The 25,334-nt window shown below is 45.2% G+C and overlaps 1 protein-coding gene across 4 annotated transcripts in view; it reads left to right on the top strand.

The window, feature by feature from the left end:
- The window catches only part of AKAP1 (A-kinase anchoring protein 1), a 47,631-nt gene extending 25,967 nt beyond the window's left edge, over nt 1-21,664 (top strand). For 3 of the 4 annotated variants that reach the window (XM_030536421.1, XM_030536424.1, XM_030536423.1), the window contains 10 exons: nt 1,103-2,813; nt 7,599-7,732; nt 9,136-9,262; nt 11,686-11,813; nt 13,442-13,619; nt 16,186-16,336; nt 17,642-17,709; nt 19,241-19,314; nt 20,632-20,697; nt 20,840-21,664. In XM_030536421.1, coding sequence (XP_030392281.1) covers nt 1,127-2,813; nt 7,599-7,732; nt 9,136-9,262; nt 11,686-11,813; nt 13,442-13,619; nt 16,186-16,336; nt 17,642-17,709; nt 19,241-19,314; nt 20,632-20,697; nt 20,840-20,902 — 2,676 coding nt within the window. In that variant the 5' untranslated portion in view covers nt 1,103-1,126 and the 3' untranslated portion in view covers nt 20,903-21,664. Of the gene's footprint in view, nt 1-566; nt 735-1,102; nt 2,814-7,598; nt 7,733-9,135; nt 9,263-11,685; nt 11,814-13,441; nt 13,620-16,185; nt 16,337-17,641; nt 17,710-19,240; nt 19,315-20,631; nt 20,698-20,839 lie in introns of all 4 variants that reach the window. The other variant, XM_030536422.1, reaches the window with a different exon arrangement.
- Nucleotides 21,665-25,334: the final 3,670 nt, after the last annotated feature.

Here is a 25,334-nt window from a genome sequence, read left to right as displayed (position 1 = left end):
CTTAATGGATGTGTTGTGTTTTTTAGAGTTAGACCACCTGGCTTTCACTTGAGAGAGCTACACTTTTCAGAGGAATATTTAGATGTAACTTCTGGTTGGGCTGCACACTTGAGATCCGTTAAGCACAGACACTTTCTGCCATTTTTAATTTAGAGAGAAACAGTTTTCTTAAATGTCCTGTTCTTGCTGAACTGCAGAACTAAATCTTGTGCATCAAAGCAGCTGGGTGTTTTGATGGTACAAATGAGAGTGCTCATTTGTATACCCATGTTTCTTTGAATTAATATTGCAGTGATGTATTTATGGATGGGCATCTTCATTGTGAACCTGCTTAGACATTGTGGCTACAAAATTTCAGCCCTCTGCTCCTTTTTGACAGCAGCTCCTAAGCAGATGGCAAACCCCAGATGTGCCTGTGGGGGAGCGGGAAATGGATCCAAGAGAAGGCAGAGTGGGAAAACGTACTAGATGAGGCAGGGCAGAGTCTAGTACATACTGGCTTTTAGTATTAAATAGCTGGCACCCACATGAGCTGTCCCACTTTCTCATTTTTATTTGTATTACAGCTGTTCCTGGAGGCCCAGTCTGAGATTACGGACCCCATAGTGCTAAGAGCAGTGGATGCTCCTAGCAAGACAGTCTCGGCCCTGACAGGCTTGTGATTTAAATAGACAAACCAGGCGAAGAAGGGGAGGGGAGGCAGAGGCACAAAGCGGTGAAGTGATTTGTTCAAGGTAATGAAGCCAGCCAGTGGCAGAAGCTGAAATAGAGCCCGGATCTCCTGACAACAGGGCCAGGGTTCTCTGCGCTGGACCATGCGGACGTAGCAGAGATGTTCCTTAGGTAGATAGAACTGTTTTGCTTTTAATCAAAGTAGCCAGTGATCTGGGAAGAGAGAGAGGCTTAAGCCACACTGAAAGCAGTCAGTACAACTAGCTAGATTTGGCCAAAAAAAAGAAATTATTCAAGGAAGCTGTGAAACCATGACCGCTCCCTCATCCTTTCCAAGCCCCGTGCAAGTCCCCAATATAACTTTTCTCTCTTTCTTAGGAATCCTATTATTTTTTAATGCTAGTTACATCTCTCTCTCTCCCCTCTCTAGGTATAATTGCTGAGGCTCCCTAAAATGGCTTTACGCTTCCGCACTTTCTTCCCGTACGCCTTACCTGGAGTGCTGGCACTTATTGGTTGGTGGTGGTTTTTTTCTCGTAAAAAGGAGCGTACAAGCAATCATGACAGGCAAGCATTAGCTGGCGTGGAAGATCAGAGGATTGAACCTCCCATAAAGGAACCTCTGTCCAGAGCAGAAGTAAATGCTACTAAAGAACTGCCTGTGCCCTCAGAAGAGGACTGCCCAGAGAATGAAACCTTGACTTCCCAGCTGTCCGTAGGGTTAATGACACCCTCTCTGGCATGTGACGCTCAACAGAGATTAGATTCCTCCAGGAACCATCCTGCCACCACAGTAACGACCGTCAAATTGGGCACGTTTGAGGACGACAGTGAAAAACTAGAAAGAGCAGCGTCTCGAGATGAAACCGGGTCCCTTGCACAAGTATCTCCCCCTTCAGCCCCGAAGAGCGTAGAGTGCGGTGACAATGGTGTGCTTGTTACCAAGCAGGAATCAGCTTTCAGTGGAATCCCAGAGCAGCAGCCATTGGTGTGTTCCGTGATAGAGTCAGTACAAGAGTCTTTGGGAAAGACTGGGGAAAGTGGTGAAGCAGAAATGACACACGATTCTCTGGAAAATCCATCAAAGGAAATCCAGTGCCCAGCGGCCACATCCTCAGACCTCGGCTCTGAACCAGAGGATTCAGCCACCGCCCAACCTGCCATTTTAGATGACGATGATAGTAAGGAAGTCAAGGACATTGTCCCTGGGCAGAGAGAGTCTGTAGTTGGGAAGTTACTGAATAATAGTGTAGAGTCTGCTGGCTTGGACCTGTCCAGGGAAGAGGAGATGTCTGAGATGACCGTCAGTACTGTGCTTAAATGTCATGGAAGGGAAGAGAAGTGCTACAGGGATGTGCAGTCAAAAGGAGATTGTTTGGAAAGAGAGAGAATTGGAGGAGTGAGTTTGGACAAAGATGAAGTTGAGAAAATAGAGCAAGCAGCCATACAGATTATTTCCAAAGTCATCTTAGCAGCTACCGAGGAGGTGCTGTCTAGTTCAGTAAGTGATGTGTCCAGTAGGATCTGTGAAGTTGCAGTCAGCCGGGTTGATAGACCGCTGGAGAGAGTGAGCATTTCATCCGATGAGATGCTTGCAGTGGAATCTAGCGGAGGGAAGGAAGCAGTTTCCACAGAGAGTGTTGCAACGATACCTGTTCCCCTATCGGAAGAGAAACTCCATCGTTACGTGTCGTATTCCAGCTGTTTGAAATATGGGCGTTTATCTAACCCAGTGCAGGTAGACCCAAAAGACCGTCGGCCAAAGAAGTCTGTGCACAGTGAAACACAAGGAGATAACCGGACTTTGGTTACGAACAATGGAGAGTCGTTCAAAGAGTCTCATGCAGTAATGGAGGATTCTGGATGCAGCGCATCTACATCCGAAGATGGGATGAACGTCGAGGATCCCTTGCAAAGCACATCACTGTCTCTCCTGTCAAGCCAGCATTCGGACTTGCTGAGCATGTCTGTGATCCAGGACGCTTCTACAGAGCAAAACATGGCACAGAGTGCGAAACCTCAGACCCCTATATTAGGGGAAGACAAAGTGCCATACAGCAATGGAGTGCTGAGAGGGGACAGCACAGATCTGAGACATGAGACGCACTGGACAGCAGAGACAGATGCAGATCACTCAGGAGGTAAGGATTCATATCTCTTTGAGAGCCTCACAAAAGACACATGGGGGAAGGTGTGTTAGTATAGCACTGAAAAGTGCTGCTCAGCAGACACAACCCCAACCCTCATCACAATTCAGAGGGCCTGCTTGTTGGTAGGATTTTTACCAAGTTATAGATAGATGTGTCTTATGCTCAGATGAACAGAGTGAACCCATCCTAGGCTGCCAGGTCCTGCATCCCACAGTGATGGGGAAAAACCGTAGCTAGCTACGTGGTGTCCAGGAAGCTCAGCAAGACACTGAGCATGCTGGCCCCCATCCAGCAAAGCATTTAAGCAGATGATTAACTTAAAGCAGGTGCGCTGTCCCATTGAAATCAGTGTATGTTGGATGAGGGCCAGGGAGCTCAGCACCTTGCAAGCATGAGCCCCAAAAGCGCAAGCTTGTCACCGCTTGAGCTCAGGCAGCATCCACTCAGCTGTGAGCATGAGGTTCTTGCCTCTGGTGTAGACTGTTCACTGAAGGGCTGCGATAGTGCCCGTTTCTGAGAAGCACGTACATGTGAACGGATGGAGCAGGGCAATTGCTTGACCTCCTAAGAGAGCGTCATCTGTGTCCGCACTAACATGGTCTGTTTGCTTGGAAAGCAGGTGCATGATGAGAAATCTCAGCAGCCCGTGCCCACGTGTAATGTGTTTGACTTGTCGGGGTTCCTCCATCTCTTTGCTGTAGCATCTCTCTCTAGCTAGTGAGTGGATAGTGTTAAAGCCGGGGGTTGTTTTCCTAGCTGCTTTATATTAAGCTAACCGTGTGTGGACAAACACAAACTTCAGCCTTAAAAGCTGTAAACATTCTTCATACAACCCTCCAGCGCACAGCTCCTAAAGACAGGCTGCATTCTGTAGTCACTGCAGAGTAACAGGAGTGCTGCCTGCTGCTAGATAGCAGGCCCTGCAGCTTTTAATAGGGGACTGGGATTAACTATTTTCTAGATGTCCCCTCTATAAGAAACACTTCCTACTAAAGGAAGAAATTACTCTTACCCTGCCGCATACGCTTCTCGGAATGAGTAGCTGCAAGAACAAACCCTCTAATACAGGGGTGAACTGAGACCACATAGTAAGGCGACAAAGCTCTCGTGCCAGGACAAACTCCGAGGTGATGTAGGGCAGGGATTCTGAACCTTTTTCTTCCAGAGGACCTCCCCAACATGCTATTAAAAACTCCACGTTCTGCCTGTGCCACCACAACTGGTTTTCTGCATATAAAAGCCAGGGCCAGCATCAGGAGGGGTAGCAAGCAGGGGAATTGCCTGGGGCCTGATGACATTGCTCATGGTTCGGCTTCAGTCCCAGGTGGCAGGGCTTGGGGCCCTGGGCTTCAAGCCCATGTGGTAGGGCTTCAGCTTTCTGCCTTGGCCCCACCTGAAACCTGCTCATGGCCCCAAGGCGGCCTGGGACCCCTGGTGGAAAACCACTGATGTAGAAGGTGATGTAGGTTACTTTGCATGTGCGAGTTGAATGCTGAAAGGGAAGAAAGGGGGCATACCAAGAAAAGCCGCCTCCTGCTCCCTTGTCACCTTGCTGAAATCTCCACTTGTCACAGCTGCATCTTGATCAGCAAGTCTGAATTGGGACCCACCAGGCAGATAGCGGACCCGATTGTATCAGAGCTGTGGTCTGACTTGGGAAGTAGCAAAAACAGAGTAGCTCCTATGCTCTCTTGAGTTTTTGGTGTACTGGAGCCAGGTGGCCAGAATTCAGGAGAACAAGTGAGGACTGTTGGATCCTCATCCCAGTAATGTACTAACAGGCAGATTGCTGGAAGCTCACTACTTTTATCATCCTTTTAATGATCTCCTGGGCCTCCCCCTCACACTATCCCCTAACCATATTTGAAATGTTCAGATGCTGTTTAAGAAATCTGTGGCTTCCCATAACGGGGGCTCACGGATTCTCACCCTTCCATTGCTTGATCTACTGATACGTATTATACTGATTACTTGAGAATTCCTTGTTAACCCGCTGAGGCTTGGTCAATTCTAGTCCTCAGATTAGGCCCAGAGTTGTTAGAAGTACTGTTAATTTGGGAACTCCCATGTGCGTGCAGGGTTGCAACAGTCAGACTTGGGGAAGAAGCTTCTGAATTTGGAATGTTTTTGCTAACACAATTAATAAACACACAAACAATCCAACTCAACCAAAGAGGCAGCAGTAATACAGTATTAACTTCCTGTCTGGTATCATGTCATACCTATAGTCTCACCATCCTTGTGGAGACGTAGGACCGATGAGACAGGAGGTGATCCACGAGAGTCTTATCCTCTGGCGTGCCAAAACGATCCAGTGGTCAAGGTCTCAACAGTTTAGGCTGTGGTTAGCCCTGTTATAGAGTCTGGTGGCTGCTGTGAATATTCATAAGAATGTTCGGCCTCCTTTGTCCATAACTAAATTTCTCACCCTAATAACATTGGGGTGTCTTTATGCTATAGGTTAGTATATTAATTATCTTAGTCTTGCAAACACATAAATCAGTTGGTTGCAGTAACAATCGTGTGGTTGAACATCTGCTGATGTTCCTATCCTAAAATATCCAAACTGGCATCAACTGCGTTCTTGTGGTTACGTGTCGGCGTATTTGTTCACCAGAACAAAGTCTTATGATATCTTGTGACTTAAGTTAGACAGCAGTGATCTCACTTATGCTAAAGCTTGTAGGCCGCATAGCTCATGCAAAGTGCTTAAGCTAATATCTTACAGGCTTGGGCCTGTAGGTCTCCTACATTACTGCTCGATATACCTTGTATCTCTCATACCCTTCCCAAGCAGAAGGTGCTGTCTTAGCTTTGGGCCTCTGGGAAGCAAGGCTACCTGACGGGGGGGAAGCATAACCCCTAATCTCAGCTCGTACCACAAGCAGCTTTTGAGAATTATTTGGGCTTAATTATTGGGTGTTAAGCATCAGGTACATCTGGATTCCCCATTCAAAGGTCAGGGCCCTTTTGTGCTAGGGACTTAATCCCTGACCCAGAGAGCTTGCATTCTAAGGGTCCGTCTACACTACCCTCCGGATCAGCAGGCAGCGATCAATCCAGCGGGGATCAATTTATCGCGTCTAGTCTAGGCGCGATAAATTGACACCCCCCCGAGCGCTCTCCCATACTCCAGGGCCACGAGAGGCGCAGGCAATCGACGGGGCAGTGGCAGCAGTCAATTCACTGTGGTGAAGACACCGCAGTATGTTGATCTAAGTATGTCGACTTCAGCTACGTTAGTGACATAGCTGAAGTTACGCAGCTTAGATCGATTCCCCCCCTCCACCGCCCAGTGTAGACCAGAGCTAAGTAACTTACTGTGCTAGCTGCTGTGTTTTGTGCTCAACTGAGGACTGGCAGGGAAAGCTCTGCTCACTCACACTCCAGTGGCATGAATCTGATTCCCATTCAAGGAAGGCTCAGCTGAACTTCAGCACGCTAGAAGTGATCCCTTTCCAGTTTTTTCAGTGAAACTAAACAGAATTTCTTAGCCAAGGGCCTCTGTTTCTCACTCTTGGAAACGTGCTTTTATCAAATCACGTGTCAAGATGCATCTCTTGCCAAGAGACTGTGCATGTGATCTTTGGCTTGCCACGTGTCTCTAAGTTCCTTGGGCTTTCCTACACCCCATCCCAAAATGACCAAGATCTTTAATGTCACCTTTGCCTTCAGAGGCTTCTTCAAGCCTAATAGCTGGAATAGGGAACAGCATACATTAGCTTCAGCAGGACTCTGCTTCATTGAATTGCTTGGGAGATGTCTGGTTCATGGCATCCTGAAGTCCTTTAAGGTGGGTTTTTGTTTTTTTTTAACAGCTGGAATGTTCCATGAGTCTTTGAAGGAGCTCCCTTTTTGATTGCTCCAAAGATTTCCTTCCCCTTCTAGCTACGGGTGGGAGGACTCAGGAGCACTTCCCATTCAAATTGTGGGAAGGGTCTGTGCTTTGCACTGAAGCGGCCATGACCTTCCATAAAGAGCTTTCGATCTGTCTTCTATTGACGTTTGCAGCGCCTCTCTCATTGAAGTTGCAGGGCCCCTCCTGCTGAATAGAGGGGCCAGTGATGTGCAGGTACTTCTCAGTATGGCGCATGGGGCCTTCTGCAAAGCCGTAGATCTTTGGCGGTGGCTTATTCCTCCCACTGCTTTTACCTTGGTCCAGGGCAGCAGTAATGTAACAGGAGGCTTCCAATGGAAAAGACTCCATCTCCCTTTTCCCCAATAACCCATAACTAGATCTGGAGTCTCAAAGATGAAGAAGCCTTCCCACGGCTAGTATTCCACTGCCAGTCCTATTTAATCCAAGGGGATGTAATTCTGATACTGCAACTGTACAGAGTTTGCATTCTACTAGTAATAGCACCTGGCTTCTGTATTTTACCCTGCACCAACTCTTGATGCCTTACACTCTGCCCATTGCATTACAGAGTATGCTTGTGAACATGGCGATTCCTAATTAGATTCAGATTTTTTTATCATCGGACATGTGGAATTCTTCAGCAGGTTTTAGGGGACAAAAGTCTGTTTCTAGTGGCCTGTTCCCATAAGTAGCACAGAGCAGCCACTGACACACGTGTCTCTTAGAGGAGCTGAGAATTAAATAGCAGACTCACAATCTAGAGCGTAAAGTGTGTATACACTAGGGCTCACAATCAGGGATGTACATGAAATGGGAGTGTTGTCAGACTTCATGCAGAGTCGAAGAGCTTGGATTATCCAGACTATCTGAATGCCGTGGTGTGGTTTTTGGTGTGTGTGTTGTGTTTTTTTTTGTAGGTTCAGATGTAAATAGCATGGATTCTGTGGACAGTGGCTGTGCCCTTGGGAAGACGGAGAGTTGCCAGAACTCCAAGCCAGGAGTAGAATCCAATAAGTCTGAGCTCACTATCTGGGAGATAGAGGTGCCAAAGGTAACGAGCCAAATACTCGGCATCCGTAACTCCCTGCACTGGCCAGCGGTTAGCAGGGGACCGGGAGTCAACTTCTGGGTTCTAGTCCTGGCTCTGCCACAGTGTGATCTTGAGCGAAGCACGTGGCCCTTCTGTATCTTCCTCTGCCTATAAAATGGGTGCGGTGCTTGCTTACCCTTCAGGGTGTTGGGGCTTAACACTCTCTGAAATATCTACTGAAGGACTCCAAATGCAGAGAATCCTTGTAGGGCTGCTGATTTTCGGTTTTAAGCGATAAACATCCATGGCACAAAACCCCTGAAGTTGGTGTTTATCCAGTAAACCCCAGAAATGGTGATTTACATCTGAGCACAGAAATACACGCTACACGGGGGTGATTTCTAAAGTGCACTAACATGTTGCACATCTGTTGGTCTGTGTGGACCATGCTGGTGCACGTTAAATGTTCCCTAGTGCAATTGAATGTAGTGCTGTTTCAAACAGTACCACATTCCAGCACACTTGGGAGCATTATAAAGATGAGTTATTACAGTGTATGTATAGAGCCTCCCAAACTCCTGATATTCAACCCCCTGTACCCTGATGTACATAAAACTAAAAATCGCTAAAAATACACCCCCCCAATGAAATTAGTAACCCCCAAAAAACAGATACCATGATTCTCCGTAGAGGGGGTGCTTTGACTTTTCTTGCATGTGGGGGACAGAGGATGTTGAAGTGGCTTTCTATATTCTCTGCTGAAATTCTGAATGTCTCTAAGGGGCTAATGCTCATTAATGTGCTGAGAACTCCTCTCCAGAAAGAGCAACTGTCTCTGAGTCTGGGAAGGATGCTCCATGTTCCCTCCAGAGCCTCCCATCCCCATTCTACACTTGCCCCATTGCCCTGGCTTTGCTTCATAACATTCATACTTGCACCTTGAAGCTCTGGATAACTTCACAAGATCCCTTCTAGAACTGGTCCTTGTTGCTCCTGAGTCATCCAGAAGGTTCACAGTTCAGCAGTATAAGGCATGGCTTTCCCAAATAGGTTGAGCATGCTGCCTCCTATAGCGATGCAGTGTGCCCAGTGAAACTAGGTGAGAAGTTTCTTTTTAATGGGATAGTCTAATCTGGGCACCAGGTCTTCGTGTCTTCTCTGCACTTGCTGTTTCTGCTGACTAGAAAGATAGACTTAACACAATGTGGGTAAATCAGAAACTGCTTTGGGCTACTAAACCAAAGCTCCTTAAACTCTGCTGGGCCAATGTCAGTTTACATTCGGTAGAAGCCCAGTCTGTGCTGAGTTCCGATTGATCCCCACAGCCTGTGGCATTTCTTGTAGGTGAAATTAAGCGTTTAAAAATTAAAGATCTAAAGTGCTGTTCTCACTCCTAACTGTGAATTCTCCATTTCTCCATCTAGCACTTGGTTGGTCGGCTGATTGGCAAGCAGGGGAGATATGTGAGTTTTCTGAAGCAAACTTCTGGTGCCAAAATTTATATCTCAACGCTACCTTACACCCAAGATGTCCAGATTTGTCACATAGAAGGTGAGTGAGATGATTCCTTATTGTGGTTTTTTTTTTTAGTCTGTTGTCTAAAATCTAATCTCTGGGCGCTTACATAAAGGAGTGAAGAACTAACTGCAGCTTGGATACTTGACTTTGAGTCCTGTGCTCGAAGTGCTACCACCTGTGCTTCAAATAGCATCAATGCTAGGCACTATCTGTGCTAGGAAGGAAGGTGAATTTTTAACGCATTAAAATCGTGGGGGAGAGAATATGGCTTACCTCAACCAGCTGATGGGTGTTAACACACAACTGCCTTGTCTATACTAGGATTTTAAAATGTCCATCTTTCCCTAGTGTGAACAAGGTTTATGGGGTACCATTTTCCCAAATCCTTCTTCCAGAGAGGTGTGAGAGAGAGATTGTTCTAGATCTGTTTCGCTAACCATATGTCTGCACATAGTGACATGGAGACCCCAAGAGTTCCTCTGAGGCTACGTCTACACTGCAGCTGGGGTGACTTGCAGCGCATGTAGGCATGCCCACGCCAGCTGTAAGCTAGCTAATTTGCCAAGAAATAGCAGTGAGGACACCGAGGTATGGGCTTCAGCGCTGGCTGCATGAGCCTGCCTGACACCACCTCCACCTCCCCACTGGATACATACAGTCTTGTGCTGCCCATGCCACCACGGCCTCCCTGCTGTTTTCAGCAAGCTGGCTAGAGCATGGCTAGCGCAGGTATGTAGCCTATAATGTGTTAGCATCTAGTTAATCCCCTGCTAACAACCCCGCTAACAGGATTTAGGTAAAAACAAAAAATGGAACCAACATGTTTGCAGCCATTGGATTTTTCACTTCACCTGTATTTTAGATCCCTTTTGCCTTGTAGGTGTAGACTGTAAGCTCTGTAAGGCAGGAACTCTCTCAGGCTTGCCCTATGTTGGAAGCTTATACTGGCATAGCTGCGTCAGTCAGGCATGATTTAAAAACAAAAAGCACCATGTCCCTGACAGGACACATCCATGCTGACAAAATCTCCAGTGTAGGTGTTGGTGGAAGAGGGCTTCTGCTAACATAGTTAACTTCCTTCCAGGATGTGGTGTTCCCGTGTCTACTCACCAGGGCCCTGCTGTGCCGGAATAGTCTCCGTAGCGGAGGCATACCCTTATGCTGTGCCTGAACAGTGACCAGCACAATGGGACTCATTCTTGGTTGTAACCTCATCACCACAGTAATAAACATAAATCAGCTGTTGGAGATTTTGACAAGAGAAGTCACTGAAAATAAACTTGTACTAAAATATTTTTTTTTAATGATATGGGGAGCTGGGAAAATATTCCATTTGCCAGAATCTTTAAAGGGCCACTGTACAAAGAAATATCACTTAAAACACTATTTGTCTTGGTTACTCAGACACTATAGATGCTGTATTAAAACTGAATTGTTTTAAAGGTACTTGTTGCCCTTTATGTGTCACACAATGCACAGCCAACCTGTGGAACTTCTTGCCCGAGGATGTTGTGAAACCAAGACTATAACAGTTCAAAAAAGAACTAGATAAATTCATGGAGGATAGGTCCATCAATGGCTATTAGCCAGGCTGGGCAGCGATGGGGTCTCTAGCCTCTGTTTGGTAGAAACTGGGAATAGGCAACAGGATGGATCGCTGGATGATTACCTGTTCTGGTCAATCCCTCTGGGGCACCTGCTGTTGACCGCTGTTGGAAGACAGTATACTAGGCTGGATGGACCCTTGGTCCAACCCAGTATGTCCAGTCTTATGTTAATCTCTGTGCTTGGCTCATCATGGACAGATGCTGCGATAGTTGGTTAAGTTTCCTCAGTTTAAGGGATATTCCTTGCACTAGTACAACACCTTTTTGGGTCACGGAGTGTGGTTAAGAGTTTCAAAGCAGGATATAACCATGCATCTTTCACTCAGGTTAATAGCAGGGACATAGCTGGATCTCCTGCATGGCTTTGAAAATACCAGATGTCAAGATATTGTCACTGAAACTTAAACACACAAAGCAACCAGGCCACACTGGGGATTTTGTTTTAGCTTTCTAATGTGGAGCTTAGCACTCATTGAATAGCCCTCTTCGGTGAAGCAGAAATCAGAGCACAGTGATCCCATGGCAGGAGACATCTTGGCTCAGTTTTATTTACAGCTGTGTATCCAGGCTTTGACCCACATCAAAAAAGAGATTTGTCTGGTATAGACAGGAAAGATCTGTATGTAATCGTGTCATTCAGGAGGAGTTGCAAGGTACTGGTGGTCAGGAGTGCTGGGACAATTTGTATAGTGGGGGTGCTGAGTCATTGAATTAAAATGTAAACCGTGTCTGTGGTAGAAACCACTTCAAGCCAGGGGGAGAGTGGCAGCATCCCTCGTTCCAGCACTTGTGCTGCAGGCGTGTGCCCAACACAACCACGTGATTTAACTCAGTCTTTTTGTCTTCCAGGCTCTCAACATCATGTAGACAAAGCGCTGAGTCTGATTGGTAAGAAGTTCAAGGAACTGAGCCTCACCAACATTTACGCTCCTCCAGCTCCATCACTGATGCTGCATTCCCTACCTATGACTTCCTGGGTAAGCCCAAAGGTAGCATGCCAGCTGTGTTTATGTAGTTAGACTGGTATGGACATGCCTAGGAGATGTATCCATAGAGACACATTGCATTCCCTCTTCATTTTGACTGTCCAATTTCAGTTTTTCCATTAAATAAATATCAAGGATGGCCTGTCCTACAATGACGATGCACCATAATCCGTTTCATAGATGAGTGTGCTGGAAAGACCAGGCATGTACTGAGTAATCGTGCTCCTTGCCTCAGAACAAGAATGCTTCTTTGATCCATAGCAACCACCGTACAAGGAAGCAGCCCCACAAAGATTCCTTCAAGAATGTCCTTTGCTTTTCTTGATCAGCACAGATGCAGTTGTTGCGTGTCAGATTGGTTCCATCTGTTGTCGTGCCGCCGTGTGTTTAATTTCCTGGAATATACTGTAGAAAACGTACCCAAACCTTCAACCCAAACTTGCTTAATCTCTGGCAGTTACACGTCTGACGTAATGGGCTTTTGCCTACAGACGAGACGTGTTTGCTCAAAGAAATAACTCTTTGGGTTTTTGGTTTGTGCATGAGGAGATATTCTGGTTTTCTTACAATCCATTTGCCACATGGTCAAAGACGGTCAGTCAGTTTCTGTATATATTGGTTGTCATGTGACAGGTAGAATCATGCTGGATTGTTACTTTCCAGTAGCATCACATTCCCTTTAAACGTCTATTGCAGTTATTCAGATCTGGCATCATCATCAACCTCCATGCTTTCCACACAATATTTCACATCTGTTTCCTTTTCCAGATGTCTGTAAATGACAGTCCATGTGGTAATAGATCCTGCTGGGTACACCATGGACTCCCAACATCTGTTAAATAGCTAAATATAGCTTGGGAATATATACTTCTGTCTGCCTCCACGGGTGGCAAGGAGGCTGCATGTTTCTAGTTCTTTGAGCCTTCTCCCTTAGATTTCTGTTTGTTTACCCTCAAAGGGTAACTCCAGTACAGCTCAGGTTGTGGTAGGTGCCTTTAGGTTCTGCTAAGTTACAGCATACCATCAAAAGCCTGATGGCTGCGCAATGGCTTGCGTGAAATGACTTGCAAGGGAAATCCGTGAAAGTGTTTTCATCTCAGAAACTGCCATCCCAAACTGCTACTTATTTGGCAGCCTCAGTAGAGAGGCCAGGAGCTCAGATGAGCGTGGAATTAAACTTTCTCCAACAAGTGATTCTACCAGATCAGTGTTGGGGTATTTTGTCAGGATGGCACAAAATGAGCTTGCGTTGTTGTTGCCTATACTAGTCTCCCTGCCCTATTGATAAATAGCATCTTTTAGAGTTGTCATTATGCTTGCTGCTGCACAACATGCACAATTGGTGCCCCAAAGAATTTACGCTAATCTGACTCCCCTTCATGAGAACACATGTCAATAGTGACTCTCCGTCAGCTGGTCCTAGGTTCAAACTCTTCTCCTAGAGGTGAAGATCTAAAGAGCCCACTTCGGAACTCCTGAACCACTAAGATCCCTCATTTTTGTGTGTGTAGTAGAGTACATAAGGTATCAGTGAAACTGCATTTGTTACTAACCTTTGGAATGAGTGAAGCTCACTTTGCAACAATACGTTAATGGAAATATAACTCTCTTTGTGTCAGCTCATGCTACCGGATGGAGTCACTGTAGAAGTAATTGTCGTTAACCAAATCGATGCAGGACACATGTTTGTGCAGCAGCACACGCACCCTACGTTCCATGTGCTGCGCAGTCTGGACCAGCAGATGTATGTCTGCTATTCTCAGCCTGGAATTCCAACTCTGCCAACTCCAGTAGAAGGCAAGTCATTTTGTTCCTCTTGAATTGTCAAGCAGAAAGTTTCCTCCTGGGATCTGTCCCTGGTCTTTCCTAGAAGCATCTAGCAGACTTTCTCCTCTGCACTTCAGAGTAACTTGAGTCTAGGCTTCACTGTAAGGTGTTTTTTCAGTACCTTTCCCCTGCACTCTCTAAAATATGTAACTACAAGCTTTCCGTGTTATCAAGTTTGCTCTGCCCTCCAGAGATGAGGATCTATGACAGGATTTGCCATGGGTCAGACAATAGAGAACCTGTATAAAAATGGGACACAATCATTCTTCACATAATGTTATTTACAAATTAATTAAGCTATGTGAGTTTCCTCTAAGGAGACTTGGGAAAATAACGTGCAAAATAAGTGGGTGTTTGCAGCTCCTAAACATTGGGCAGGGTACAGTGGAAGATGAGTGTAAAAGCTGTGTTTAAAACTATTAGCAAGCCCCTTATAATAGACTTTGTGGAAAGGGTATTAAAGCTAGGGCCTGTACAACACACAATGAAAAGCATCCTTTGCCACAGGAACTTCCTTACTATTAATACATTATACTAAGGCAATTTTAGTGAGCTTTTTACCTTCCCAATCAGACCCTTGCTCTAGGTGAAGCATCTGCTTCCTGTAACATAAATATGCTGGGAGGCAGACTAGAAAGCAGAGCATATGGCCACCTCTGCCAGTGTGCAAACTTTGTCTCAGGCTAATTTTAATCATAGACACACTCAGGCTTAGTTCTTTTTATTTTGAAGCTATTTAACAGGTCTTCAGCAAAGGTCAAAGCATTAGAGGTCAGGATGAGCCCTAATGTGGGCCACAGACTACTCCACATCTGGCTTTTGCAGAGTTCTTTCATTTTCCTTGGAAGCCTCTGCTGCAGGCCAGTGTCAGAGATGGGATATTGAACTAGACGGGGCTTGGTTCTGATCCAGTCTGGCAATTCCTGTCTTCCTACCAAGGTAAATTCAAACCAGAACTACTCTGGCCAATTAAAAACTACTCTCAAAGCTTTGAATGTAAATCTTGCCACAGTCTGAGCTACCATGAATATAAGCGTGAACTTGAGTGTTTTTTTCACACAGTGCACAGTCACCTGTGGAACTCCTTGCCAGAGGATGTTGTGAAAGCCAAGACTAACAGGGTCAAAAAAGAACTAGATAAGTTCATGGAGGATAGGTCTATCAGTGGCTATTTGCCAGGATGGACCGGGATGGTGTCCCAAGCTTCTGTTTGCCAGAAGCTGGGAATGGGCAACAGGATGGATCATTTGATGATTCTCTGTTCTGTTCATTCCCTCTGAGGCACCTGGTATTGACCACTGTCGGAAGACAGGATACTGGGCTAGATGGACCTTTGGTCTGACCTAATATGGCCGCTCTTATGTTCTCATGAGCAGCATTGCTACAAGAAGCATGTGTTACCAGTTTCTTGATGGGGGCAGAGGGGTGTTTTTTATATACCTTTCCCATAGCCAGTGTTTTCATCTCCTCTCTCTCTCTCTAGCCTTGTCAGTCAGGGAGTAGCATTGCTGCGTGTTCCTGAAGATGTTTGCTGCCGGCACCCTAATTATAACATCAGGATTATTTTCTTTGCTATCACACACTGTCATTTTCTCCTTTATAGAGGTATAATTTCTGGCAATGCCTCCGGATTGCTGGCGTGCGCTGTGGGCCGGGGGGGAGAAGCATTCCCGACATGGCTGTTTCTGTTGTATGTGTGTCTCTCTCACTGAAGCAGTTCAGCATGGTGTATGGGTCCAGCATGATGTACCCGTCTTTAAACAAGGGGGTGTTTAATTCCGCGGGGGTTGGGTCTGTGTGTGGCTGGTTCAGAAAGATGGCAGCTCAACAGAATCTTTTCTTTTCAAGGCACCTTCTGGAGAACAGATGTTTGTCCACTTTATACAGCATCACTCAGACGGGCCATGCTCCTGGAGAGGACTATTCAGTGTTTCACAAACACTCTGAATACTTCTCTTGCTCAAGTTACTCATTTTGAGCAGCTATTTTAAAACAAACAAGTGCAGAATTGAACACGCTGAGTACGTTTAGAGAGAGTTTAAAAGCTTTTCATTACTTCAGGCAGGGTTAGTCACACGTCTACTTAATATCACTGTACTGGGCAAGGCGGAGAGAGAAGTGTATTGTTACTGCAGCTGCTAATGGTGCCGGCCGTGCTTGTGTTAGGCACTGTACGCTCATACGGTGAGAAACAACCCTTCCTTGATCAGAATAAACAAGACAAAGTGGGAGGGGAAACCGAGGCACGAAGTGGAACCTTGACTTGCCCAAGGTCATTCAGCAGGTTGTTGGCAGAGCCAGCAATAGAACCCAAGACGCCTAGATCCTGGTCCAGTGCTCTGTCTGCCGCCTCCCTGCTGCAGGGCGCCAGGTGTCTCGTCTGTAAGCAGTGTGGGCAGGTAAAAGTGTGTCCTCCCCAGCGCTGCACTTCTTCCTCAACAGACACAGGAACCTGGTGTCTCTGCTGTTCCAATGGGACTTGTAGAAACAGGCACTAACGCTGAATCTTCCCACTCCGCCCTCTTTTGCTTTGCAGTCGGTGTGATCTGTGCTGCTCCAGGCTTGGATGGCGCTTGGTGGCGGGCTCAGGTTGTCGACTACTTCAAAGATAACAATGAAGTGGAGATCAGATATGTGGACTACGGAGGATACGAGAGAGTTAAAATCGACACACTCAGGCAGATCAGGTCAGGAACTACATTTTTCTTCAACAAAAAGGGTTGAACTTTCATACCTATCAAGCCATTACACTTAGTTATAGGTGTCTCCGCAGTATAATGAAAGCATTAGGGGGGAGTGGTTCTCTCAGCAATGTACAACCATGTGTGACACCTGGCTTCCTCACTGATACTCCTACTTCTTACATAGTGCTTTCATCCATAGATGTCTAAGCGCTCCACAGAGGAGGTCAAATGTAATCCTCATTTAAGTAGTGGATAAACTGAGGAACAAAAAAGTGACTTACCCAAGGGCACCCAGCAGCAAAACCAGGAATAGACCTTCGGTCCGCATGTTGCATCCAATGCCCCATCCACTGGGCTGAGCTGCCTCATGAAAACTGTCCCTGTGTAGTGACATGCTGGGTGTGTTTGGGGAACAACTCGCTCGTTGTTCTCTTCCTAGTGGGAAGTGATGAGGCACAGATACAGAGCACGTGGCCAGCTGGACCAGGGAGAGACATTGCCCTTTCAGAGAGGGTTCCCCTGGTTCCTGGGGCGCACGATTTGCACGACTGTGTTGTGGCATGGAAAATGAGATAGTGCAGAGCCAGGGCAGGGGAAGACAACTTGGGAGGAAAACAAATGGAGAAGCACTCGTAATCCCTGCATGTGGGTCTAACTTCCAGCTTCCTACCTTGGCAAGCTTTAGGTTCTTCTCAAAATTTCCTGCCATTGCTTTGCTGCTGGTAGACAAGGTACCAGTGACTGTTAACACTTACAGTGCTTAAAACATGGGTGCCTGCCACTGGCCTGGTCTGTGCTGCTGTTCCTAGTGGAAAAGCTTGAATGGGTGTTAGGAAGCATGAGCAATCTCTGGTGGTGTACACCCAGCTGGAGTGGTGGGTGAGATGAGGAAGCAATCTCATTATTTTAGTTGTGCCTAGAGGACCCGGGTGAGGTCAGGGCCACAGTGTGCTAGTTACTCGGTGTAACAAGCACATAGTAAGCAGTGGCCCTTCGTCAGAGCTGATGAAGGACTGGAGACAAGGAGCACTCCATGTTCATTTTGTATGTGGAGAACTGAGACCAAGTGGAGAAGCCCAGAGCTTGCACCCAAATCTCTCATTCCCATGCCTTCGCCACAAGATGCTCACTCCTCTCATATGAATTTTGCTCAAACCCTTGTTACACGTACCGTGTCTATTCTTTTGGCTGTAACTAATCTGAAGCACATGAATTCCTGCCATATCAGCCATCATCAGTTTAAAGAGTAATAAGGAATTAGGGCAGAGGTGTGTTCTTCTATTCAAGTTGATTCTTTTCTCTTTTAAGGTCTGATTTTGTAACACTACCCTTCCAAGGAGCAGAAGTTTTATTAGACAATGTGGTGCCGCTTTCAGGTAACATAAATCACTGGAGAGAAACTAATGCTAGGCACTCATGGTGCTTGGTTAAACAGGATGCCATCAGTTGAGAAGCCAGAGTTGTTTAGACTTTCTCCATACCGTTTCGAGTCCAATATCTGAAGTTACTAGAAAGTGGATTAGAATTTTTTTTCTTGCTTGGTTTTTGTTTTTGCCAGCACTGTGGAACTAGTTTCGCTATCTTTCCTGTCTAGTCAGTGTGCGGGTTTTTCCCGCAGCTGTGGATGGAAAGAGAAACAGTTAGGGAAGAAAATATGAGACTGTAACTTCAAACCACAAATTGGCAGAACTCTACCACAGGGCAGCAGGATGACCTAGAACTACTCTTTAAACCCCTCTTTGCCAATGGACTAGATAGCAAGTGTACTGTCCCTTTAAGGTAACTAAATAAACACGTCCAGATTAATTCCTTAATCTACTAGACAAACCTCTGACATTGTCATACTGAAATCAATGGTATGGGCAGTTCTGAGTGTTCTTAAAAACGGCCCCAGTGCTGGAAAAGGAGGGGAAATTCATGATGTCCACAAACATCTCCTATGTTGTTGCCAACAGAAATCCAGCCATGTTTTGCTAGTGCCTAAAAGGCTTTTCGATTCTCGATATTGAAGGATGTTATCCTGACCCACTGATAGCACCCTTTGATGTCAAGACTCTGGATAGCAGGAGAGGAAACCCTGCACAGGCGGTAGGCACAGGGTTTGCCTCTGCTGAGGCTGTAGATGGATGGCAAAGGTTGAAAGTCATTCCATCCCAGGCTGCCAGCAGCAGAGTTCACTGTTTGCATGCACTCTCCAATAAGGGACCTCTTGCAACATCTGCAGCAGCATAGGGACTGTCGTTGCTGCTGATGCTGGAGATGTCTCATGAGGGTGGACCAAGAACAAAGGTAGTCTAAGCCCAGAAGGTAGATTTTGTTTTCCCTTCCTCAAAGCTCAATGCATTTACCACATGGTGCGTGGGAACCAGAGAGCAACACCTCAGTGTAAATACATCCCTCAACTTGGGCAATGAAAGGTACACAGACAGTATTAATGAAGAGTGCAGGTTGCAATGTTAAAATTCCACCCATCCTTCAAGGGATTTTTTATTCTGTTAGTGCTATTCAATGGAATTTAACCAAGTTCCTGTTCACTTGTCCTGCAGAAAGTTTAATATGTGAAGTCCTGAGCTTCCTAGGCTCAAGAGTGCCTCATTAAAAACTGAAACGTTGATGTAAACTACCATATGTGAAGACACCCAGGGTCCTTAGTAATTACTTTGAATCCATTTATGCACATGTGGCTACTGAGCTAGGATCCTTTTAAAAAAAGAGAACTGTTCATCATCTCCCCTCTGAGACACACATTTCAGTGTGATCTTGTTCGGCTTCATAGACTAGATGTAGCAGTGGTGAGTGAGATTCTTTGGTCTGTGTTATGCAGGAGATTATTGTAATAGTCTCTTCTGGCCTTAGAACCTATGAGCCTGTGAATGTCTGACTTGTTTTCTCCTTTTCTTTCCAAAGACGAGGATCACTTTTCATCAGAAGCTGACTCATCTGTTAGTGAAATGACCAGAGGTACACCTCTGCTTGCACAGGTATGTATATTATTCTGCATTTGGCATTAGTGTGACGGCTACTGGAATATTGTGACCAGTGCTGGTGTCAGTAATTGAAGAAGGATATTGATAAATTGGAGAGGGTTCAGAGAAGAGCCATGAAAACTGGAAAGTATACCTTAGTGACAGGCTCAAGGAACTCAATCTATTTCTCCCATCAGAGATGGGAGAAGGGAGTGACTTGATCATGGTCTGTAAGTACCTAGATGAGGGAACAGAGATTTGATAGCAGGCTCTTCGGTCTAGCAGACAGGTATAACAAGATCCAATGGCTGAAAGTTGAAGCTAGCCAAATTCAGCTTAGAAACAAGGCTTACATTTTTAATGGTGAGGGTGGTAAAGCATTGAACCAGTTTACTAACGGTTGTGGTAGATCATAGAATATCAGGGTTGGAAGGGACCTCAGGAGGTCATCTAGTCCAACCCCCTGCTCAAAGCAGGACCAATTCCCAACTAAATCATCCCAGCCAGGGCTTTGTCAAGCCTGACCTTAAAAACCTCTTAAGAAAGGAGATTCCACCACCTCTTTAAGTAACCCATTCGTGTTTCACCACGCTCCTAGTGAAAAAGTTTTTCCTAATATCCAACCTAAACCTCCCCCACTGCAACTTGAGACCATTACTCCTTGTTCTGTCATCAGGTACCACTGAGAACAGTCTAGATCCATCCTCTTTGGAACCCCCTTTCAGGTAGTTGAAAGCAGCTGTCAAATCCCCTCAGTCTTCTCTTCTGCAGACTAGATTCTCCATCACTGGCAATTGTTAGATCAGGATTGGCCATTTTTCTAAAAGATGTGCGCTAGTTCAAATTGGAATTAATTCAGTGAAGTTCTTGGCTCTGTTATATATATGAGGACAAACTAGATGAGCACAATGGTCCCTGCATGTATTTCATAGATTATAATGCTGGAATATGAGCCATGTCTAGAAAACTGCCAGTGCTGCTTATGCTTGGACAAGAGTCTCTTGTCCTAAAGTAACAGTATTCCATAGTACTCTGATGAATGAAACCCCTCAGGAGATGTGAAACGCTCAGCTCTTACCTGGTAATAGGACTCATGCTAGTGAAATCTTATCTCCCAAGAATGGGCCATGTGTTCTCTTGAGTAATAATACCAAGCTCTCTTATGCTGCTCTTGAGCTGTAGTTCTTAAAGCAATGGTCAAAGGCGGGAGACTGTGTGCCACTGTTCTCCCTCTCAGCCTCAGGAAGTGAGAGTTTAACAGCAAGTGTCTCAGCTCACTGACATGCCAGCTTGTCTGCTGTGCTCTATGCTAACATGTATGTCTGGTTCCAGGTCACAAACTATGACAGTGCAACAGGCCTGCCTCTTATCCAGCTGTGGAGTATGATGGGAGATGAGGTGCGTACACTTGCAGAAATGTTGTGCTCTGGTTTGTATAGACTGAGACATGGGTTTAAAAACTCTACTTGAGTTATGGGGAGTTCTTTTAATGTTGCTTTCAGGCTGGTATTTCCTTCATCTGTCTCTTATTTTTCCTTAGGTGGTGTCAATAAACAGAGCTCTGGTGGAAAGAGGATTTGCTCAGTGGATTGACAGTTACTAGTAAACTCTGAGAGGCCCCAAGCGACCCTTTTTTCTAAAAAAAAATATAATAAAATAAAATTTAAGAAATCCCTTTTTTTGCACTGTATTAGAATTGGGTTTGGCAATTCTGTAGGGAGGACCTGTTTGTTTACACCACTGCGCAAAACTCTGTGGTCCATTGAGACTTGTTTGCTTGACTGTTACCATTTCACTTGAAATACATACCTCATTTCAGTGAAAGGCAGGGAGTTACTAAAAGCCATAAAAAAGATACTGTAGCTTTAAAACAAAACCTGTCCCTGGCCTAGTTCTAAGAGTTATTTAAAAAAGGGGGGGGAGGGAGTTTTCTTGAAGCTAACAAAACACCCCTACCATGTGTTAACTGGCTGCAGGTCTGTTGCACAGATGCCCCAGAGGTTCAGTGGCTGCTTCTTCTGAAAGTGATGTTGGCTGTTGCTTAGAAATAGGTTTGCTGCCTAGAAAGCCAACACAAAATATGTAAAGGTTTTAAAGTTCAGTCGTCTATTGACTTTTTTCCATGTTGTGCCATCAGTTTGTACAAGCTTTGTTAATCTGATCCGTAACTGATGCTGGGAGACATATGAATTGCATTCATGGCACTTACCCTGGCACACATCTCATGGTAGAAATGTTTTAGACTGGAGCTGCATGGGAAGAGAATTTCATCTGTGCAGACCTTTTGAAATGTAGGATGAATTACCACTACAACCATAGATTGTAAATCTGCTATGTTCCAGATCATATATTTAAAAAAAAAAAAGATTGCCAAACCTGATTGTAATTTGTAAACCATTTTCTAGCTGTGCAAGTCTGTGTAAATATATATAAAATCATTGTAATATTTTGTATAAGAGAAACACTGGAAATCACAAAGGGAACTTTAAAAGATTTTTTTTTCCACAACAAAATGTTCTCTGTAAGTAGAAACGGTTTGGAGTCCATCAGTACAGCTGACGTACTCGGAGCATCCGAATGTGAGAGTGTTTCTGCTCTGCTGTGTACAGGATTAGCGTTTGCTCTAGATTGCTGTATGGTATGATTTGTGATCACTGACTCCTTTGCTGTACAGATCTGTTTAAAAAAAAAACAAAACTAACAATTTGGAATTGATATTGCAGTGGTGTTCTTTCTCTCTTGATTTATGTTGGTCCCTTTTTAGATTGATATCAAATGTGGAATTTAAAATTTTGTTCAAATAATTTAAGATAACTTAATACTATTAAAAAAATATTGTACTGTACCTGCATTTAGACATGTGTATTGAGTTGAGATTTATTGCTGGCCGGGAAGACACTTGACAGGAAAGCACTAGTATAATCAAGCCTTGGAAAATGAAAATCTTTCAGACCAATCCAGAGACTTTTTTTTTTCTTCCACTTTCGGTGAGCTGATATGCTGGTCCACCATGCAAACATGAATGTAGCTGCCTACACCCGGATTTGATCAGATCCATTCAGATATGGTTTGATTGTATTCTTTTTTTATGAATTCTTTCTATTCGGGGGTGTATGGTTTAATGTTAGCAATAATGATGTCCAATGAAAACAAAATTGATAGCTTAGTTAAATCTAAAAAACAAAAAATCCTCTTGGAATGTTTCCCATTTCAATTAAAGCTCAAATTTTAAGCCATCTTAATCAAAATGTGATGAGTAAGAGCCTTCATTTCCAGCCTCTTGTGATATAGATGTGAGTGGGAAGGAATCTTTACTTGATAGAGTGGCAGATGAGACCAAATAGTGATGGGTTTTAAATGGGACACAAAAAGGTGAACTTTCAAACCCCTGTTCGTTGAATTCTCTGATCACTACATCAAGTTTTGTGCAAGACCTTGGACAGAGCATTTATTCTCTCTCCTTTTTAAAAAAAATAAATCTTTACCAAAACCTTGCCATGCAGTCTAGTAAGCACTGGTGCATCGGGGGAAGAGTATATTATGTGCAGATGAAATATGAGCTACGCCACAGTTTGAAAGAGGTGACCTCATGTCACAACAAAGGAGTTCCTTACCTTGAGTTTTGTGAAGATTCTAGTCCCAAGCATACTGTTCTATTCTGCAGGCTATGTGGTTTCTTCTGAAATTAGCAGGTGTACTCTCGTGTGCTGAGCAATACGATAATGTGCATTGGCACCTGCCTGTTACTATCTAGGTGCTTGCATGGCCCTTATAGTGTCTGAGCGTTGTACAATGATTGGTGGATTTTATCCTTGCAACACTCCAGTGAGTATGGCAGTGCTGCTAGTTCCACGTTACAGATGTGCAGCTGAAGCACAGAGTAAATAAGTGACTTGCCTATGGTCGTGCTGGTCGTTGAACTCTGATCTCTTGAGTCCTAGTGTCCTATCCTCTAGGCCAGCCTTTCCTTCTCCAAGACAGATCTTTGTCCTGTGGAGAGCTTTCCGATCTTCTGCATCTCAGCAGGGCAAGGATGCGTGTGGTCCTTGCTGAGCAACTAACCATCCATCCCAATTAGCATGCAGCCTGGTGGTATTTTTACAGCATCTGAAGTTAGGGTTGCTGCCCTCACCATCACACACACACACTGTTTCTCTTCACTGAGAAACTCCCCTGCCACCAGCACTTTGAGTTACAAGCCTGTGTGAGAGTCTGTGCAGCTTGTCCATTTGTAGGATCCTCATCAACTTTCACTGTTTGTGGGTTTTAATTTAATAAATATCTTTGATGTACAAGAAGGAATACTGTTCGCTTTCTCGGGTCTGCAAATTTCCCTTTGCTTCATACTCAGGCTAGATTTAAAAACCTAGTAGCTGAAAGCAGCTGCCGTACAGCCTTAATCTTCCCAGGTACAGACCCACTGAGTGAGGGTATGTCTACATTTGAAGTGCTGCAGGGGCCCAGCCATAAGTAGACACTTCCTACAGTGAGGGAGGGGCTCTTCCATCATGATAGTAAATCCATCTCTGCAAGAGGCAGTAGCTAGGTCAAGGGAAGAAATACTCCATTGCCCTCGCCATGTCTACACTGAGGCTGAGGTCCGCTTAAGGACATTGCACAGGGCATGAAATTTTTCACAGCCCTGAGCAATGTAGTTAAGCTGACTTAACTTTGTAATGTAGAGAAGGTGCCAGTTCTCCTTAGTTACACTCAAGACCCTTTCAGAATAGATACACAATGCAACCTCCTGCTCTACAAGTTACTCTTCCCATAGCACTGTTGTTGTGCATGGCTACTCTGACTCCCGACAGCAATTTGCACCTTATGCTGCACGGAAACAATCTGTGGCTGGCCTGGTATTTCTCTGTAAGTAGTTTAATTGTCCACGTGTTCCAAGCATCTGTGTGCGATGAAACCTTTCTACTGTCTCCCCGTGGGGGGGAGCAACAACCGCGTGGCACTGGAAATGTAAGGCTGAGGAGGCTAGCTTGATGAGCTGCAGCAAAAATGAAGAGTGAATGTGGTTGAGGCTGGTAAGAGTTCACCAGGGTGGGAGCTGATTCTTTAAACAAGCTGGATGCTTAATTATTTAAAATAAGAACTTAGCTCCTGAGGAGGGGGGGGGAATTCTCTTCTCTTTCCCAAAATCTAGTTGTTAATCGTCAGAGCCTCGTCAAACAAGCCAGTCCGTAATTTTTAGTTCTAAAAGCTCAGGGTAGATCCTGGAGTTCCTAGCATGCGTCTCTGGGGAAGAACTTGTTCTACTCTAATTGTTCATTATGAAGCTTAGCCATTCATCTTAATGCCTGTGTTTCCCCTGGCTGCTGCAGTAATGTGCTAAAAGTTTGCAGCTCCCATCAGCTATTGGCAGCTTAATAGGGGGAAAGTTCCTATCTTGTGGAGTCCCCCTCATTCTCTGGGAGAGAGAACTGTAAGGGGAATCCTCCTTTGCCTTCATTGGCACTTGGGCAGGGGGAATTTCCACTGTTTAAATCTGTAGTAACTGGGACACAGGACAGAACTAGACATCTCAGTGTCATTGGAGCACAGAGGGGAAGATGGGAAAATACTTGGCTTTTAACCTCATATGGGCCCAGGGAAGGCTTCTGCAGCACTAATAATGATTAGCAATTGCTTTCTGAGCTGCTTAGATGCCAGCTGATTAGCATGCAGCCCTTTTTTGTGCGCCGTGAAACCTGCCTGAGCAACAGCATTCCAGTGCCTGTACAGTGCCCCTAATATAATATATAGAATATCAGGGTCGGCAGGGACCTCAGGAGGTCTAGTCCAACCCCCTGCTCAAAGCAGGACCAATCCCCAGACAGATTTTTGCCCCAGATCCCTGTAGAAGCAGCCTGCTCAGTATTGCCTAGGAAGAACATTGAGTCCCCTGCAGTGAGTCTGGAATTCAGGAGAGTTACTAAATGAAAAGCGCTGTTTGAGCCCAGCACTGATACAGTTGAGTAGCAAAGTCCTCTCCTCCTGCTGTGGGGGGAAGCCATAAGCAGGGGCAGCTGTGAAGAATGTCAGTAAGC

The sequence above is a fragment of the Gopherus evgoodei genome, chromosome 17 (assembly GCF_007399415.2).
Source record: "Gopherus evgoodei ecotype Sinaloan lineage chromosome 17, rGopEvg1_v1.p, whole genome shotgun sequence".
NCBI lineage: Eukaryota > Metazoa > Chordata > Testudines > Testudinidae > Gopherus > Gopherus evgoodei.
Note: the sequence above shows the minus strand (reverse complement) of the source record. Positions and strands in the feature narration are given on the sequence as shown.